Below are 20221 nucleotides of genomic sequence, written 5' to 3'. Positions count from 1 at the left end.
CTGGGACCAAAGTGCTGTGTACTGTAAATGAGGTTTTAGGTTCCTTTGTAAAAAATGTATGAAGTTTTTTTTTTATTAATGAGTAATAACTAATTTACAAATGCATTATAAATCATTAACTCTTTCCCCGCCAGCGTTTTTAAAAAAAGTTGCCAGCCAGCGCCAGCGTTTTTCATGATTTTCACAAAAGTATAATGCCTTTCAGAAAATGTTTTTCTTCAAATATATAAATATAATATAATATACCAAATGAAAGAACCGTCCCTCTGCTTTCAAACAAAAAAAAGTTTCATCCTACATTCAGTAGTTCTTTTGTAATCAGCTTTTGAATATGGGTAGGTTTCTGCAAAAACACCACATTTTCAGCAAAAAGCAGAGATAATTCCATTTTTGTGACGGACTTTTCATAGAGATCCCATACAGAGCGATCTTTAAAACAGACACAGACATGCAGCAGCTTGCCATGGGGCAATACTTCTGGGTTTAAAAAGTTGCGGAAGGGCACCTAGTGGATAATGGCGGTATTGCGGAAAGACGGAAATACTCGTCATTGGCAGGGAAGCGTTTTCTCTTGATTGATGAGATACCTTGTAAATGGCGGCGAAAGAGTTAATAGGCACTTTTACTGAATGAATATACGCCTTATTCAGTCCGCTGCCATGTTGATTCGAAAATGAGGCTGTGAGGGATAGACGTCCAGAGCGTGCGCTTTAAACCTATTGTTTTGTACCGGGATGCTGGTCATTTACCCATCAAAACACACAGAAAATACATAATTTTACAGATTTCCACAGGAAAAAGAGCCTCGGAAATCATAGATTGTTAAAATGAGAAGGGACATATGACCTAATTTTGAGATAAGAGCAGCGCAGTGTGTATATAAAATCTGTTTTGTTATTAGCCTGTTGGTTAATCACTTATTTCTAATGTTGTAAGCATGCTTACTTTTCTTTAAAACACTTATATAGTCATTTTACCAAGTACATATGTCCAATTCGTACAGATTACAAAAAATGCAGGGCATCAATATGTTAAAAACTTTCCTCCGGTAAATATTTTACATACATTGACTGGAATCAACACAAGCAGCATTCATTTCTAACTAAATAACATTCGTACATAAACTTTTTCACAATGAACAATCACGTAAATAGCTTGTTATCAAGTCAAACACGCATTATTAAATCAATGTTCGTGTCTTAAAAAACATAACAGAGAAAATGCATGGGACATATATTAATCTATACAAAGTGGAGATGTATACTTATTATTTGTCATAAAATATTGAATTGTTGCACTATATTGGTGTTTAAAAGAAAAGTAAAGATGCTTACAAGATGAGAAATTAGCGATTAGCCAACAGGCTAATATCCGAAACAGATATTATGTACACAACGCCATATTCCATCTCAAAATTAGGTCATATGTCCCTTCTAATATTAACAATCCATGATTTCTGAGGTTCTTTGTCCTGTGGAAATTTGTAAAACAATATATTTTTTGTGTTTCAATGTCTGAATGACCAGCTTCCTAATACAAAACCAGCGATTTAATATGTAAGCTCTGGATGTCTATCCCTCACATCCAGCGGACTGTATAAGGCGTATAAAGGGTGACTCAAATAAAATACCATTTTATTATTGAATCAAAGACTTCCAGTGATCTTAAGGTAAACTTTAACAAGTTACTAACATTTTACTCATTAACAACTGGTTCACGGGTGTCCACTTTACATTAGGGTGTATTTCGAAGATCACTAACTCATGAACAGTTATTTATAGTTTGTTATATTGTATTATAAGTACATGACTATACTAACAATTTAGTTTTATAATTAATTTATGGAAAAACTGTATAGGGTCACTTTAAACCGAATATGTAACAATGATTGGTGAAAACAAGATATTTTCTAGTTCAGTGATATTTATTATTACTTAACCTAACCAAACTTAATCATTACAGAAAGGTGCAAAACCCATTAAACACGTAACATCACAAATTTTTTAAACTGTGAGATTCTTACATTGTGAGTAATATGCAAGCTCATTGTGAATTCAAAATGTTGAGTTCATGGTATGAGTGCACAATAAGTGTGCTTTATAAACAATAGAAAATGTCATGACATGGCATCAAGAAGACTGTAAATAAAGGTTCTAGAAAGCTCACACAGACCAAGATTCACAGATTTGTGTTGTCCAAGCATCGTAGCCTAGTGGTTAGCGAGTTTGTAACCCAGAAGTTGTTGGTTTAATTCCCATATCTGGCAGGAAGTGACTGAAGTGTTATTTGTCAATTTTTTTATGATTTGATCTGATACAGTGCTGATATACTGTATTGTACAAACAAAACAACTATTGATTTGCATTAAACACAAAAAATACAGCTATTCCAATACATCTCTGTGTGTGTGTGCATGTTTTCGGCTTGCAGTGCATGTGTTCACTACTCACTAGATGGGTTAAACGCAGACGTCACATTACAGTATTACATAGACGAGTACAGTGAGATTGACAATCTTAGGCAAGGCAGAGAGTTCAAAGAGCTCAGGATCGGCCATCTTGGGCCAGGCAGAGAGTCTAGGGAACTCAGGAACAGCCATCTTGGGCAGAACAGAGAGACTAGGGAACTCAGAAATTGCCATTTTGGAGGGCACAGAGAGACCATGGAACTTTGAAACAGCCATCTTGGTCATGGAAGAGAGTCTTTGGAAGTTGTTCATGGCCATTTTGGCAAGGGCAGAGAGTCTATGGAGCTTGAGAGCGGACATGTTGGCTGACCTATAGGACATCTCAACTTTGACAGGACTCTCAGAACACACAAATAGGGACAGGAAGCTCAGGGAACTCGGTGCGGAGGCAGAAGAGTCACACCTCTCCAAGAGGCTGTTTACACTTGGTATTAACATGCATTTTCGTAGATCGGATCACAAGTGGTCGACGTTAATGCAAGGTGTAAACTGTGTTTAAAAGTTTTGAGCTCGTCCACTTTCATCTTTTGCAGCGATTTTTGTGTGAGCATATCAGTGAACACACACCCCTGACCACTTGGTGAGTTTCACGTCTTTGTAAACGAAAGTTTAATGCATTTTAGAAAGAATTGTTCAAGTGCACCTATAAACCCATTATAAAGGCGGGAGGCAGGGCTGGACTGGGACATAAATTCGGCCCTGGCAAAACAAGCAAAAAAAATCTGCCAATGGGGTAAGCAAAAAAATCTTGAACATTTTTCTTAAACACTAAATGCAAAAAAAAAAAAAACAAGAAAATTTTGCTTACCCCATTGGCAGATTTTTTGCTTGTTTTATGCACAAAATCACTTAAATGTAAAATTTTTGGTGTAAAAACTAGACTTATTTTCTTGGGTCATTTTGCTCATTAAGAAAAAGCATCTTATTTTAAGAGTTTTTATATATTTTTTACTGAAAACAAGACAAAAATACTAAGATTTTTTTTCCTTTAATCATTTTTTGCAGTGTATAATTACAAATATCACCCATCTTTGCACGCCTTTAAATATGTATAGCAATAGCAACTCCAATTCCATAAAAGCACTAAACCCAATTAATAGCAGGTAGAAAAGAGTGAGAGTTGACACAACAAACACTTCTAGAACATTAGTTCACTTAGTTTAGTTTAGTTTAGTTTAGTTTAGTGTTTAGTTTAGTTTAGTTTAGTTTAGTTTAGTTTAGTTTAGTTTAGTTTAGTGTTTAGTTTAGTTTAGTTTAGTGTTTAGTTTAGTTTAGTTTAGTGTTTAGTTTAGTGTTTAGTTTAGTTTAGTTTAGTTTAGTTTAGTTTAGTTTAGTTTAGTTTAGTTTAGTTTAGTGTTTAGTTTAGTTTAGTGTTTAGTGTTTAGTTTTTAGTTTTTAGTGTTTAGTGTTTAGTGTTTAGTGTTTAGTTTAGTTTAGTTTAGTTTAGTAATCCACACTTATGAATCCTACAACAAGCTTCATGCAATTGGCAAAATTTGCCATTGAATTGCTGACTTTTTACAAAATACAAGTGCTGCTTACAGTAATATTGAAAACTGATTATTTCTTGCAGAACTTAGCTACAGGAGAGTATTCACTACATTCACTGAACTAAACTTGTGTGATTACAGTAATAGATATTTTTAACATTATCTGTCAAGTGTGTTGTTACAATAAACATATATTTTTCTGATCTCCTGGATTGTTTGATGTTGCTTGAAGAGAAATTATACGTTTTGAAACAGACAATCAACGAAAAATCTACGAATCAGATACACTCTCGTAGTCACAGAGCAGAGAGTGCAGTTATTTTATTGCAGCTTTATCACCATAATTTTGTGTTTTTGACTCAGTTTTATCAAGGGGTATCTATCTAAACTTGTGATTTGAAAGCAGTTCTGCTTACCGCAGGCACTACACTCACTTCTCTCTTGTCTCTCTCCCTCTCATCACTGACACTTTGCGTGCTGGTGCTGCGCTGCCAGTGCCACCACCGCCACCATCATCATCATCATCACCAGCGACGCGAGTTGAAGGTCCTGCTGTGTTATTTTATCACATTTTGCAGCGTCTGCTGAAGAGCCTGTTTCTTTTGTCGCGCAGTTTTTCTGCGCCTTCCTTGCGTTTTTCTCCATCTCTCTCTCTCTATTTTGACACGTGAACTGACCGACGATGCACGCTCGCTTGCACAGAGACCAAAGCGGTGATTGGGCCAGCTTAATGTCAATCAAAAATAACCAATTGGCTGCTGCTGAGTGGGCCGGTCTATCTAGGAAAAGAAGGACGATGACTGGGCTGGGCAGTCATTGGGCCAGCTTAATGTCATTAAAAAAAAATAACCAATGGGCTGCTGCTTAAATGTCAGTGGGCCGGTCTGTCTAGAAAAAAAAGACGCTAACTGGGCTGCTCAGACAAAGATAGTATGAGATGTAACGGCCCAAAAAGTACGTCGGCCCACCGGGAAACTGCCCGGTGTGCCAGATGGCCAGTCCGCCCCTGGTGGGAGGTGATAGAACAAACACCCGAAAATTCTCAGGCCAGCATCATATGTCCAAATTTCAGTCAAAACTGTTCTATTTCATCATAAACAATCTGAAAACAGGGCTTTAAGTGTAAAATATCCAACTTGTCCTTTAAGTAGGCGTATCGTCTGCATTTTCATTTTACTTATTTGGTCTTACGAACCTACAAACTTACTCTTAATCTATAGGTATAAGTTTGGTGCATCGTCTGCCTTTCAGTTTATATAGGTCTGATGTCAAAACTGTAACTTTCTCATTTCATCAGATATTTGCATGACATTTTAACAGATGGTAGAATTTTGCTTCTCAAATGCTTCCAGTGGTTCTTCTTCGTATTTATTGTAGTATTTAGTAAAAAAACACTACAAACATGCAGCGAGAAGTGGATATTGCATGACATGCATTTTAAAGTAACACGCGGGTTGAAACAGATTTTTCGACCCAGAAATTCGACACGCGTGCCCGCGATGTCAGCACCACCAATTTATATGGTCTGATGAACCACTTGATTCTAACAACAAGGGTTAAGCATTAGCGCATCGACTGCTTTTAATTATTTGGTCTGACAAACCAGTTAATGTCACAGGTCGGAGCGGACCCGAGATAGCTAAAGGGTCACGCCCCTTCCTAGTTTCCACCTCAAGGAGGTGGACAAAGCCACCCCAATGACCAGACACACAAGGTAAGAATAGAATTAAAATAAACTTTATTTAAATTATTTAAAATGTAAGCTGGGGAGGGGAAAGGGGAGCTAAAAATAACGGCCCCTTCTGGCCTCCAGGCACGTTTAGGGAGAGAGGAGGGGACGGGGCCTTTTGGGGGTTCCTGATATCCGTGGCGCCCTCCGTATCCTGGAGGCAGAACTTCAGGGGAGTATGATCCAGCTACCGTCTGCAACACAGAATAGTTATTTGGTAATCCACTTCAATTGGTTTCTCTCTCTCTTTCTCCTTACAGCCAGCGGTGGATACAGCGAGTTCTCTTCGGGGGCCAGGTCGTCGTTCTCCTCCTTTAAGAGGGCTCGGACTGTAACATAAGATCACACTTCACCTTTAACTGTGGTCTTCGTTCTTACTTTCAGGTGACTGGCAGCAGTGAAAACAGTAAGTACTCTTCAAGGAAACTGGTTCGTCGTTCTCCTCTTTTAGAGGGCTCGGGCTGTAACATAAGATCACACTTCACCTTTAACTGATTTTCGTTCTTACTTTCAGGTGACTGGCAGCAGTGGAAACGGTAAGTACTCTTCAAGGAAACTGGTTCGTCATTCTCCCCTTTTGAGGGCTCGGGGCTGTAACATAAGATCACACTTCATCTTTAACTGTGATTTTTGTTCTTGGAGGGTAAGTCATGCGGCGATCTTCCTTTCCAGGGCCTGAATAATGCCCGGGGAAGTGATACGGTCACTGTCGAGCCGAACGCTGCCCTCTCCTGCTTATGCGTGGAACTCTGGACAGGGGCGCACCTTTGAAGAGGCTCCGTGACAGATAGTTAATAGCTTCAGCAGTGCGGTAACTTTACCCACATGTACATCAACATTCAGAGTTGTACTCACAGATGATCTTAATTTCCTGTTCCCTTTCTCCACTGTCACCACCGTAATCAGGGGCGTTGCACAAGATCTTGGGCCCTATGCATAGGCAGTCCTGATGGGCCCCAATGCCCCACCCCCATAATATTTTCCTGACTTTCAAGGGCCCACTCTTCCTTTGGGGCCCTGGTAATCAGTACTGGTTTTACCCCCAGTCCGACGCCCCTGACCGTAATGCACGTCGTCGAACCTGGGACCCTGTATTGTCTCGCTGGTTTCCAAACTGTATCGCTGCACGGCGAAATATAAACAGGCACTTCACTCGCCACACCGCATCTCCCTCGTTATAACTCGGCCAACTCCGACCTATGATGGTTCCTGACAACAGGTTCACAGCACTTCACTGCAATACAATCACGTGTACACACTCACTCTGTAAAATCCAGACTCACCCACACCACACTTCGGTGAACATTAAGGCCAGGCCAGGGTCTTTCGTGGAGCCGGTCAGAGAGTCTGCGGGGCGTTGACGTGAAGGAAGCCAGAGGTTGAACTGTAGCCGTAGTGATACCCTTTTCTCCTAATGCTGTTTGGTCCTCGGCTCACCCACCACTCAACTCTGCAATGGGGCCGCTGCTACCGTTGCTGTAGACTCACACTCACGTTAATTCCTGATATCTTCAATATACACACGTCATCATACACCTTCTATACTCACGAAGGATGATCACACTTTCTTTCTTCGACCCTTCAGCTCCCCCACTGGTCGATTCCTTCTCCGTGTGATACAGAATTCCGAACACTGTCATCCAACTGTTACATACATATAACTGCAAACAGGCGAGTCAGCATCTCAACCATAACAGAGGTTTATAGATCATACTCATCCAAACCAACGATCTTTAATCTTAGTCTCCAAACTTATCCACTTCACTGCTCCAGAGAATAGCCACTTCACTGCTCCAGAATACCGTTCCGCCACCAGAATACACAGCCCAACTACACAGCCACAACACACGGCAAAAACTCAGCACTGCAACTGCAACCTTCTCTTCCGTGGCGCTCCTTTAACAAACGCTTTCCACTCCTTCCTTTAGGCTCACTCGGCCGTCTTCTTTCCGCTCGCCTTAGCGATTCCCGGATCAACAGCGCCTGTAGAGGAGTGGACGTTTAATCTGCCCGTGGCGGAGCGGCGCTCACCCCGAAATCAACTCTCCTGCTTTGTGTTTTTGCCAATCTATTTATGTGTCCTCTTCACCTTCTCCTCCAATCATGTGTTGCCATCTTAATTCCCCGCACCTGTTTCTCGTAAGCCCCAATTTGTGCTGCCATGGAAACCAGGAAGTAAAAATGTTTAAAAATCTGGTCCGGGCGGAAACCATCTTCAGGCGGAACCAATCTCTGCCACTTTTGGTTCGGCCCTTCAATAGTCACCCCGTGACATTAACTCTACCTACTAGGGTTAAATCTTGGTGTACTGACTGCCATTAATAATGGGGTCTGACGAACCTCTTAACTCTTATCTAGTTGCATGGTCGAGTTTGTGATCAAGAACCTGCAGCGGCTGATGCAAGGATTCTAAGTAACAAATGAGATCCATTTGAATGAGTCAATATTATAATGAGTTAAAATAGAATGATCAAATATTTATCTACATTTCACATATATCTATTTGATTCATATTACAAATAATGAGATTTTATCTTTTGAAATCAGATAAAACTAATTACGTAAAGTTACATGAGTTAGCGCCAGCAAGACCAAACGCACAAGGACCCTTCACAGGCTGATTGGTTTTCTAATATTGGGCCAAAGGATGTTTTTACCCCTTACATAACAAATTCATCACCTCATGATAAACTGGATGGTGGTCTGTTTACCACCCAAGTGGAAAGAACAATACAAGTGGAAAAAAGTTTATTCAGTTTAAATGCTGTTTTTTTTCTAACAGATAATTTTTTTTAACCAAAACAGAGGTAGAAGTCAAGAGTGAATTGACTTTGTTCTACAAACATTTCTTGCATCACAGGGTCCTAGAAGACAGGAAATGTGTGGGTTATGAGGCCTGAGTCTTTTAATGCCAAGTACACTAGCCAGTTTAGTGCTTGAATGTAAAGTAGGCTGATTTGTGATTTTTGGACAATTACACACAATCCTAAGAAAAAAAAAGAGTTTGAGGTGCTACTTTGTGCCCTAATTTATAGATATCAGATCCAAAACCATCCTTGGTCTGGACTTTATCTGATCAGTATAAACAATTATATATTCTGTGTAGTGTATCGTGTCATTAATATTTAAGCAATGATTAAAACACAGAAAAGGCTGCTGTTGATTTTCTTCAGTTTAAAGGGAACAGCTATAATAAACAGTAAGTATCTCAAGCTGTTTCACACTTTGTACCCTGATCATCATCATGTTGCTCTCTCTCTCTCTCTCTCTCTCTCTCTCTCTCTCTCTCTCTCTCTCTCTCTCTCTCTCTGTCTCTCTCGTGCTCAGTGGTTTTCAGTGGTGTCCCACTCTCACATAACCACTTCCCTTCATTTCTCTTTACAGACTCTAATGAGTTGATCAGAGATGGTGTAAAATGTTTGAGTTAGTGTAACAGCTTAATTTCTTTCCATATATATTGAATTTCTTATCATGGATGTTTTTCAACCCTGGATTCTTCACCTGAATCTGTTTGTCATCTTTACTTTACTGAATTATGCAGGTACAGATTTAATGTAATTCAGTTTAGATTGTTACGTTTAGTTTATTTTTGTGTTCTCTGTTTGTTCATTGAATGTGTTAGTAACTATGAACATGTGCAGATGTGCAGAGCCGGACAGTAACGGAGTACATTTACTTGAGTACAGTACTTAAGTACAATTTTGAAGGATCTGTACTTTACTCGAGTATTATTTTTTTGGAGTACTCATGACTTTACTTAAGTACATTTCAGGGGCAAATATTTTACTCTTTACTCCACTACATTTCTATCCATAACCGTAAGTACTCGTTACTTTTTCTTAAAAAAAAAGGAAAAAATGAAAATCTCAGAAACCCTCAATTTGTTGTTTCCCTCTCTTAAACGTGATTGGATTGTGCAGGCGCAACTGATTGGGACAGCTTATCAGCTATCAACTTCAGCTTTCCGCCAAAGTCACCATGGTCAGATTTAGATAAGAGAAGAAACCATGGACGAAACAATGGATTAAGACGCAGCAGGTCCATTCTGGGAATGTGTCAACCCGTGGCCCCACCTCGCCAGACTATTTAAATTTTCTGAACAAGTTAATGATAGTTTTCTTTTCAAGTGTTTGCTGTGTTTACAAAAAAAAACTTCAGTGGCAGGAATCACTGGTGAGCCTCCGGATTATTGTTGTTCAAAATGAATTACTCATCAAAACATCACACTCTTACTTGATCTGGACAAACTCAGCATCACAAGACAGGTTTAAGACTCCAGCTTCGACATTTGACCACTGTTTATGATTAAACTTGTTTGCAGTGACATTAATTTTTTAATTTATGTCAGGAGTTTCAAAATAATGAATCTGTAACGCTCGTTATTTTGAATAGAAATCATCATCCGTAAAACATTTATTCTCCTCTTCTCTGGTTTATTTGTGTTCAAATAGATAAAATATACAGAATCCGCCAGGGCTATTAGTACAATGGTGAGCATATTTGGGGAATAATGATTAATTATCACATGTTAGTAAAATATTTAGTCATACAGAATAACATTTCTATAAATTTTCCACTGAATTATGCGATCTGAAGAGCTCAAACAGTGAACGGAGCGATTTGTGTCTCCTCTTCCTGATTTGCGTCAGATTTGACCTCAGAGCTCTATTATTTGCTGTACAGCTGTCAATCATCTCACATGGTTCAACATGCACTGTGGCAGTAGTAATGCAAAATTTTAAAATGTACTCTTGTACTCTTGATACTCAAGTACTTTTAAAAACAAGTACTTTTGTACTTTTACTTAAGTAGACATCTGACTGTAGTACTTTTACTTTTACTTGAGTAAAATTTAGCAAGGGGTATCTGTACTTTTACTCAAGTACTGAAGCTGTGTACTCTGTCCGCCTCTGCAGATGTGTATCATAAAATATGCATGTGTGTATTGCAACTACTGCATGATGTGTACCGTATTTTCCGGACTATAAGTCACACCTTTTTTATATTTTGGCGGGTTCTGCAACTTATAGTCAGGTGCGACTTACATGTCAAAATTATTTCATATGAACCAAGAAAAACCATTACCGTCTACAGCCGCCAGAGTCCGTTCTATGCTGCTCTTGTATTTATGTAATTCATGGATTCAGTGATGTGGAATGACTTCGGGACCCTTTTGAACTTGATTTGGCTTGTCGTGTTAATTTAGCCTATTCAGCCTCACAGGTATGTTCTGTATGCTAATGTGTTAGCTGAATAAATGTTCTTTTTTGTTAACATGTACAGACACCTATTCAGCCTGCTGTTCTATGTGCCATTGTTTTGTTGAATAACTTGCCTTAAGTTTCCAGATTAAATGTTTGTTCTTCGGCTTGGATTTTGTGAAATCATTTTCTAAATAAATGCGACTTATAGTCCAGTGCGAGTTAAATATGTTTTTTTCCTCTTCAAAATGCATTTTTGACTGATGTGACTTATACTTTGTAAAATACGATAATAATTTTTTCAAATGTACTACCCAATACAGTTATTAAAACATATAATATACTGGTTTTATTTTTTTCTTCAGATCTCTCCAAAACAAGTGTGCCAAAGATTCTGCATCAAATTAACCAAACAGCAGTTGTGGGGGACACAGTAACACTTTACTGTAATGTTACAATACATTTTAATAACACTCTGCAATCTGACGATATAACATGGAAAAGAAACAACATCAATATTTTTACTCAAGCCCCATTCTCTAACAAAACTATAAATGACACCAAAATTATGAGAAACTTTACCTCAGACAGGATGTATTTTAATCCAGCAGTTCCAATGGAATTGAAAATAAATCAAATACAAGCATCAGATGCAGGAAACTATTCATGTTACACTACTACAGCAGCAATAGGATGGATATTAACAGTAACAGGTTAGTTCATCATTTGTTTTATTTGAGGTTTTAAAATTTTGTGTTACACTACTAAAAGCAATGAATGGTGAATGATAGATGTTGTTTGATTTTGTGTTTGTCTCAGAAAACAGATCAGCGTCTCTCAAACAGATATCACTCCTCTACATTATCATCTTATGTACTGCAGTTATTATCATCTGTCTGATCATCGGTCTCAGTATCTGGATTCACAGGTAAGAGATCAACACATTATGGACAGATGAGAATGTCATAAGCATGTTAATTTATTCTGGTACTGTATATGTAAATATATGTAGTCATGTATTGTGTGGGGGTCCTGATCACCCTGTCAGGATTTATTTGTGTTAACAACCACAGCTTTCTGTACTTTATTACGCTTATTACATGGTTACTTGCCGCATGAGTGAATATAGACACAATATTGATTTGATATGTTATTAGCTTGTTTATAAGAAATGTAAACCGTTTGTGAGGAAAAACATTTCCTAAAAGCTTTCAGCTAAGTTGTGTTTAGGTTCAAAGTTGATGAACAAGATGAACATGCATTTGGTTTAATAATTTGTAAATACAATCCAATAAGCTCCTATGTTATTCATTATTTAAATGCATTATAAGTTTAACACTTTACAATAAGGTTGTATTTGTTAACATCTGCTAACATGAACTAACAATGTGAAATATAGTTTTTTATCTTTGTTAATGTTAGTTAATGCCATTCCAGTTGTTAATGTTAGTTCATGGTGCATTAACTAATGTAACAGTAACAACTTTGGATTTTAAAAATGTAGGAGTAAATGCTGAAATTAACATGAATTAAGAATAAAATATACAAACCCGTTGTAAGTGTTACCGAATTTATATTGTACTGTAAGTATTAGGCTCCACCCCCAGCGACCACCAGTGTTAACTCTAATAATATCAACATAGATTTGCGCCTCTCTGTTATTAGACACTACAAAAAAATTATAAAATGTGCGTTGCTGGTCCATGTCATGATGCATACCCCCAAGAGCCACTGCAGTTTGAGACACTGTGTAAACTGTTTATAGTAAATAATAATTAAATTTAAAGAAATCAAATAAATGTGATAAGGTGAAAAGCTGAGCACATCACAGTTTCTTTGTTTTGCTATCATTAAACTTTGATTCATTTGAACTTAACAGGACATGGAAAAGCAACAGAGATGCAGGGCAGGACTTTGTAAGTTATCTTCCATTGCGTGATTTGTTTGCATAATACTGAATGATTTAAATATTATTTCATTTGACTGATTAAGGTTTAAATTATTTTCTATAAGTCACAGACACCGGCCAGAGGAGGAGTACAAACTCAAAACAGTCAGTACTTAGAGAGATATAACTCATTGTATGGACAAGTATTACACTGAAGATCCATCCGCTCTCCAAACTCACTTATGCCATCCTGAGCCACATGCCCACCGGATAGATGTTCAATCCAACGCAGGGCACTCACATTCAAACTCACATTTATACAGCTAAAGGCATTTAGTGACTCAAATAGACTCAAAATACTGTTGGAGGAACCGGAGTACCCAGTGAAAACCCATGTAACCTGGACACTAAAGATGTAATATGACATTTGCTTATCTTCTTCTTGTATAATCTGTTTGTTTATATGACAATGCCATTCTGGGGTCTTAAAAACTTTTGAAGATGGGTTTCAAAGTACAAGTTTTTGAAAACTGTGCTCTACTACCATCGTCTCTGTGCTCTGCCACCGTCGTGCACCGTCGACTATGCCTTGTCGTCTCTGTGTGAACTACATAACCACGAATTAGTGATAATGGTGACATCATATGCATGTGTTCATACGTGAGAATATAGACGGGTTCAGCAGCAACAACATAAACAAACAGTGTGGAACACAAAAGAGTTGGACTAAATGTAACTTCCACATTGTGGTATAGTGGTTAGAGAGACTTGATTGTAACCCAGAGGTTGTTGGTTTAATTTCCACAGCTGACAGCAAGTGACTGAAGTGTTTCGGTGTTGCAGTGATAGTTGCCCATAGTTGGCGTCTTGTTTGTATTTATTGCTATGTAGGAGAATGTTTACACAAAGCAAAACATCAGTGTCATGGAAACGTAGCCTGAGAGATTGACCGTTTTAAAAGGTCAACAATCTTTGGTCTATGAAAAATCTATCACAGTTTTTCTTAGTTGCTTTGGCATTTCTCAGATCAGACACATTTTTCAAAACACTTCAACCTCCACATCATCAAGTCAGTTGTGCACAACATGAAAGCAAATTCTCATTGTTTTGGACAAATTGCAAATGCTTTGATACAATTACGCAGATGATTTTGTTTAATTGTCTGCTGTTTGCTCCAGTTTCAATTGCTTATGTCATTTTCATCAAAATACATGAATTCATTGTAAAAGGCACGTCATGCAAAATTGTTAACCTTTGTTTCATAATCTGTTACTGTAAACATTTTCCATTTTTTAGTCTTTTGTAAATGTGAACTGAATCGATGTATTGCTGTCAAGTGAACCTTGAGTAACAGAAAAATATAAAGTGTACGTTTCTTACAGTGTACAGTAAACCTTACTAATTTTGTAATTTTTTTTATTTGTATTGTAAAATATGATTTATCTGTTCAAAAGAAAGAAATGTGAAATGGTAAATGCAACTATGTATTACACTTGGTATATTAGTCCCTTTCACACATACAGTCTTAACTGGTAATTTACTGGTAAATTGCCGTTAACATGTCATGTGTGAACAGAACCTTTCCGGTAAATCAGTGCTCCCAATTTACCAGTAAGACAGGTTGTAAGATTACCAGTAATTTACCGGTAAGCGCTGTGTGTGAACGAAAATTATAGGATTACCGGCATTTAGAACGGACGACGTCAGACCGTGCCAGCTTCGGGCCAATCATAGCGTTTTAATACAGATGACGCGTTTACCCCCACAGTGTTTACTGACGTTTCCACACACATGCTGCTTGAAAGTTGAGCACACCTGAAGTTTACGTCCACATTTCTTCACAAAAGTTGTTTAAAACAGCTTACCGCCGAATTGCCGACGTCCTTAGCACGCCCACTGTGAAGCCTAAAGTGCAAACTGTTGTTAAAAACGCATTTTCGGTTTGACGTCGTCTCATTCAATGTTGTTTGGTCATGAGCAACTTCGCGACTGTTTACCACAGACGTGAAAACAACAAAATACGGACCGTGGTTATGAACGACGTGGATTGTTTACAAATACAACACTGAGCTCGCCGCGTGCTACAGGTACTTCCGCTTTCTCAACGAATTTACCGGTATTTTGATACTGATGTGTGAATGATGTCTTACTGGTAAAATAACGGAACGCCACTGCGTGTGTGAACAGCACATTTTTGTATTTACTGGTAAATTAATTCTGGTAAATTCATGGTAATTTACCAGAATTACTGTGTGAAAGAGGCTATTGACAACATGCCTTAACATTTTGACTGTTTTGTTCATCAACAATGAAACAGGGAGACAAAAAATGTATTTTGAAGAAGTTAGAGGCTTTTGCAGGAAATCCATGATTTTGTGCAGTTGCAAGAGAGGATATTGAATGTCATGTGGATGAGGCCATGTGACCCTATCGTCAAGACAGAAGAGACTGAGTATCAATAGTGGCTATGTCTTACACTCCAATAGATTTTACTATGTTTTGGTTTACATGTATACTCTGTAATATTTACAGTATTTCAGTTTTCAGACATGGTTTGAAAAAATGAATGTCATGGAATCAATAAAAATGCATCAAAGTATTTCTTATTCTGGATCCAATTGTTTGCAAAAAGGCAAATTTGACACAGGCAATATAGAAAGACAACAAATGGCACTGGCAATACTGGAGTATTTTTGTATTTTGTTGTCCACTGTGTAATGATTGACTGACAGAGCTCATATATTGTGTTGTTTGAAGGCAAATTTGGCTTTTGTTGCCTATTTTAAGTGTTTTAGCGCGGTTAGAGTCTTTCGCAAACAAAATGCGTCATTTTCACTGAATGCCACGGTGTAAGTTTGTGTGTTAACTGTTTTGAAAATGTGGAATTTAAGTTGACAACTGCGTCAAAGCAATCAAGAAAAACTGCAATGATACTGTAATGACATGGCCTAATCCACATCACATACAATATCCTCTCTTGCAATGCACCTAGGGAAAATCTTCTTGCATGCCTTATCCAACCTTGACTTTCCTCTGCACCTATTTCTTCGGCAGCAGCAGTCATTGCATTCAGCAAGCGCATTTGCTCATAGGGATGGTGATCATAAACCTTCCACCTCCAAGCGCTGAAGAACTCCTCTATACGATTCAAAATTGGGGAATATGCTCTGAGGAGCAGCAGCATTATACGAGGGTGGACCCCAAAACACTTATTATTGACAAGGTGAGAGTGGTAAAAAACCTTAGGCCTCCTGCATCCATGCTGGCAAATAACAACAAAGACGTGGCACCTTATTATAAGGCCTGCAGACAGATTGCTATTTGAAGATTTGTGTGAAGGAGTGTTTGTTTACCATAGCCAAAACAATAGAGTTTGGACTGCTTCAATGACATTTGTGTTAACTGTTTTGCAAAAGGTTGTGAAAAATGTGTCAATCCAATGAAAAGGGGTTAACACATTGCAAGACGTGTCTTCTGCTCTGCTGAGATAGTGATGATGAACACTGAGTGGATCCTAGTTTCTTGAACCAGGTCACAGCAAGCAAGAAAAACTGTAATATTGAATGAGGCCATGAAGATTCAATCAACATGAAATCAGTAAGTAAAATCAAAATTTTATGCTCTAGTATTGTTAATGGGACTATTTCACAGACATTAGCACAAATGTGATAACAAAGATCACATTAGCAGATAAATGCAGTAAAGATTTCAATTTAACACAAAAGAATAAAGACATTGTGTTTAGAATGATGTGCATTATAAAGCATCCTGCATTCAAATGCATGTACATTTGACATCCAGATAAATTTGAATGAAATGCCAATGTAAAACGACTATGAAACTGCAATGAAATTGTGTGAATGATATTTGCATACCAGTCTCTGCCCACGCTTAGATGTATAAAAGGACACGCGACGCACCTTTCATTTGCTTTTGTTCTTCGGAGAGTGCTGGTGATCTCTCTCTCTCCAGTTAAAACTGAAGAAACTATCCTTTGGCGATACAGTGTGGCAGCGGTTTCATCTTGGAAACACCATCCCCTGGGCGCTTCAGCAGTTTTTCATCAGTGTCTAAAAGAGCGAATTCCACTACAGAGTGAAACGTCCTTTTAAGGATGACTTTTCTTCTCTGTGTTCTTGGATGTGGCAGGCATCTCTCTCCTGCTGATGGGCACGATCGTTGTCTTGGCTGTCTGGGTCTCCAGCACGCTAAGGCGGCATTCAATGAGGGAACATGGTCATGGCTGCCGGCTTTCTTTGTGAAACTGCCAGCCACTGCGTCTGCTTCCCACCCTGGCGGGACACCTGTTAATTCAGCATCCGTCAGTACAGCAAGCAGCATGGGTGATGTGGGACTTAGTGCGAGCGCTTTGCTGCCAGATAAACACCTGCAGCCCACTATGCTCGTCTTCCCCCATCAGCTCTGGAAAATGAGTCCGATGGGCAGCGCTCAAGGCTGGATGAATGGTTTCTGGGCTCCGGCCGTGACTCTACAGTAAGCCACTCTCTGCCCCAGTGCTGTTCTTTCCCGGGGTGCACGAGGAGCTTACCAAGTCTTGGAAAGCCACGTTTTTGGCCCAATTTAAGGGGTCCCGTCCGGTGTCTGCTCCCGAACAGCTCAAGCCTCATGGCGGTGTCGGCACCACCTCCATCGGGGAAAAGACAACGTGGCCGACCACCGAAGAGATCCGGCCGCATGCAGGCGGGTCATCAGGTGACCACAAGGGACCCTCCTAACGGTGCTTTCACACGGGCATAAGCGTTAACGCTTCCCATTCACTTTTAAAGGTTAACGTCAAACGTTGCCGAACTGAATTTTGAATCCGTCGGAGTCGTGTCAGTGTATTTCTCAACTTTTTAAGCGGCAACACGTGTGTCAGACAATCAGATCGCCTTATGCAAATACTGTAGGCAGGGCCAGCCAATTACGTTTATGGAAGAACGGAGCATGTGTTGCAGCCACTGTGATTGACTGTTGGCCACGCTTCAGACAAGCCTTCCATCAAGCGTTAACGCTTTCATCCCGTGTGAATGTACCGTAAGGCTTCCAAGCGACCCTGATGATCCCAGCCCAGGGAAGATACCTCGACCATCGGGCATGGCCCGCTGGACCATATATTGTTCCCCATATGATCCAACATATGGCTACAAACACCCCCCCCCCGGCACTGTGAAGCAGATGTTCCCCTCGTGCCCCTTGCACGGTATCTGGCAGCGTGGTTGTCACTACCTAGCCTAACATGGTGGCTGGTATGCACTATACGTCTCTGCTATGCAATACAATTTGCCAGATGCCCCCCAAGTTTCGCGGCGTTCTGTTCACCTCAATCAGAGGCGAGAATGCTGCGGTGCTTTGGGCGCAGGTAGACACCCTTCTGGCCAAACCTGCTATAGAGCCTGTCCCCTCAGCCGAGATGCTTTTGGGGTTTTACAGCCCCTACTTTATAGTGCCAAAGAAGGGAGGGGGACTGTGTCCCATGTTGGATCTGTGTGCTCTGAACAGGTATATTCATTGCATGCCATTCAAGATGCTAACACAGAGACGCATCTTGGTGGAAGTTTAGAACCAGGACTGGTTCGTAGCAATTGACCTGAAGGACGCGTGTCATCGTGTTATACTGTCCTACATGAATAAAGTCCTGCAAGTTTGGTAATCCTGCCTTTTTGTCATTTATAATGTTGGAGTAAGTGTTCCCCTCAATGTTACAAGTTAGAGTTTTTTTGTTTTCCGAAAGATCAGTTTCGTTTTAGTTGATGTTATGTTTTTTTTTTGTTAAATGAAAGACTCTGTTTGGAGCAGGGAGACTGTACATTTACTACGGACTTTTCGCCACCTTTGTGGAGTGAGAGCTGGCTTAGCTTGCCGATTTTCCCTTCCTTGTTGTTGCAGCAGCTGGTCCCGTCCAGCACACCCCTTCCCTGTGGTTACGGGATAGAGCTGTGGGTTCCCTCCGGCCGCCCTTACCCGCCTTCTCTGCAAGCACGAGCAACATCCACCATTCTGCCTCCAGCCTCACTCCACCCCCAGAGACCAGACGGCATTCATCCTCCAAGGAACTCCTGCCCACCCCAGGCGGAGAACCCTGCAGTGCGACCTGAGAGGCAGAGCTACCCTTGGAGCCCAGCGTTGCCAAAACCCTGGATGTTCCCCCTGTTGCGTGACCAGAGCTTCCGATGTTTAGCGACGTCATGAAAGACGTGCATCTGCCCGCCGCTGAGGGTAAGCCAATAACGGTCTCTGGGGTTCTCAAAATCTGCTCGGATTGTGCTTTAGACATTGCCCTCACCGCTGCCGTCCATCTGCCTAGTTGTTGTCCCGTCCGGACACCCTCACCTCCCGTCCTTTACAAGCACCAGGCAGACATCAGTGGACACAGCGACACACCCCTGCTCATCCTCAGCGCGTCATCGGCGCTGGTTCGTTAGATCCAAAGTGTGCCTCTCTGCCCACTGTGTTGGGGGGTGTCTCCAGTTCTCCTCACCAACTCCTAGAGACCTAGAGGTCACCTCAGCCCGTCGGACCAGCGGCCTCACTTCGGGTCTCTCCTCCCTCCTCTCCCTCCCACAGCGACGTAACCAGGCATCAGTCATCCCTCTGGTTCCGCCCCTGGTCAGTCATCGTCACGCTCTGACCTCCAGGTTTTCCTTGTTCCCCATTGTGTCTCTCATTCTACCCTTCTGGCTTGTTGGGCTCCTCCTTCCCGTAGGAATCACCTTGGGATTCCCTAACTCTGTTTCCGCCTTGTGGCTCCGGTTTCCCTCCTACGTCTCAGCTGGGAGACCCACCAGCTCCGCCCCATCCCTCCGGATCCTCGGCTCCCCCGAGTTCTCTGCTTGAGTGGCTCTGCCCTGAATCCTCCCCTCAAGTGTCAATGCTGTCGTCTGTCCCCAGGGTGGGACTAGGACTTCGATTACCCTGGTGCCCTCCGCCAGCACCTCCACCCTGGGGCTTCGTCTTGTCTGGTTTCTGGGCCCTGCTCCAGACCATTCCCTCACCCCTCATCACTGTATTTGGACATTTTTTTTTATTGTTGCTCCCTTCCTCCCGCCTCTATTTTGTTCCATCTACGGCGCAAGGTCGAGTCTAGTGGGAGGGGGCGTACTGTAAGGGTTTTGGTTCCATTATGTTCATTCTTATCACTGTTCATTGATACTCTTTGCATTTGTTACATGTACCTTCAGTTAGTCAAACCTGTGTTTAGTTAATTACTCTATAAGTTACAGCTGTTTGCCATTATCATTTACCCCTTTATATTTTGCCTTAATGTGTCTGTCCTTTGTCTGATCCTGTCTGCTACCTTGTCATCGTGTTATACTGTCCTACATGAATAAAGTCCTGTATGTTTGGTAATCCCGCCTTTTTCTCATTTATAATGTTGGAGAACTGTGACAATACCTTCATTTAGATACACTGCCCATTCAAAGAAAGTCACAGAGTTGCGCTAGC

At 40.5% G+C, this 20221-nt stretch overlaps 1 protein-coding gene across 1 annotated transcript in view; it reads left to right on the top strand.

Moving 5' to 3' along the window:
- The window catches only part of LOC129451454 (uncharacterized), a 49949-nt gene extending 35847 nt beyond the window's left edge, over nucleotides 1–14102 (top strand). The window contains exon 5 of the mRNA XM_073854969.1: nucleotides 12901–14102. Coding sequence (XP_073711070.1) covers nucleotides 12901–12990 — 90 coding nt within the window. The 3' untranslated portion in view covers nucleotides 12991–14102. The remainder of the gene's footprint in view (nucleotides 1–12900) is intronic.
- The last annotated feature ends 6119 nt before the right edge of the window (nucleotides 14103–20221 follow it).

The sequence above is a fragment of the Misgurnus anguillicaudatus genome, chromosome 17 (assembly GCF_027580225.2).
Source record: "Misgurnus anguillicaudatus chromosome 17, ASM2758022v2, whole genome shotgun sequence".
In the NCBI taxonomy this organism is placed as follows: Eukaryota; Metazoa; Chordata; class Actinopteri; order Cypriniformes; family Cobitidae; genus Misgurnus; species Misgurnus anguillicaudatus.
The sequence above is the reverse complement of the archived record's forward strand: the minus strand, read 5'-3'. Positions and strand labels throughout refer to the sequence as shown.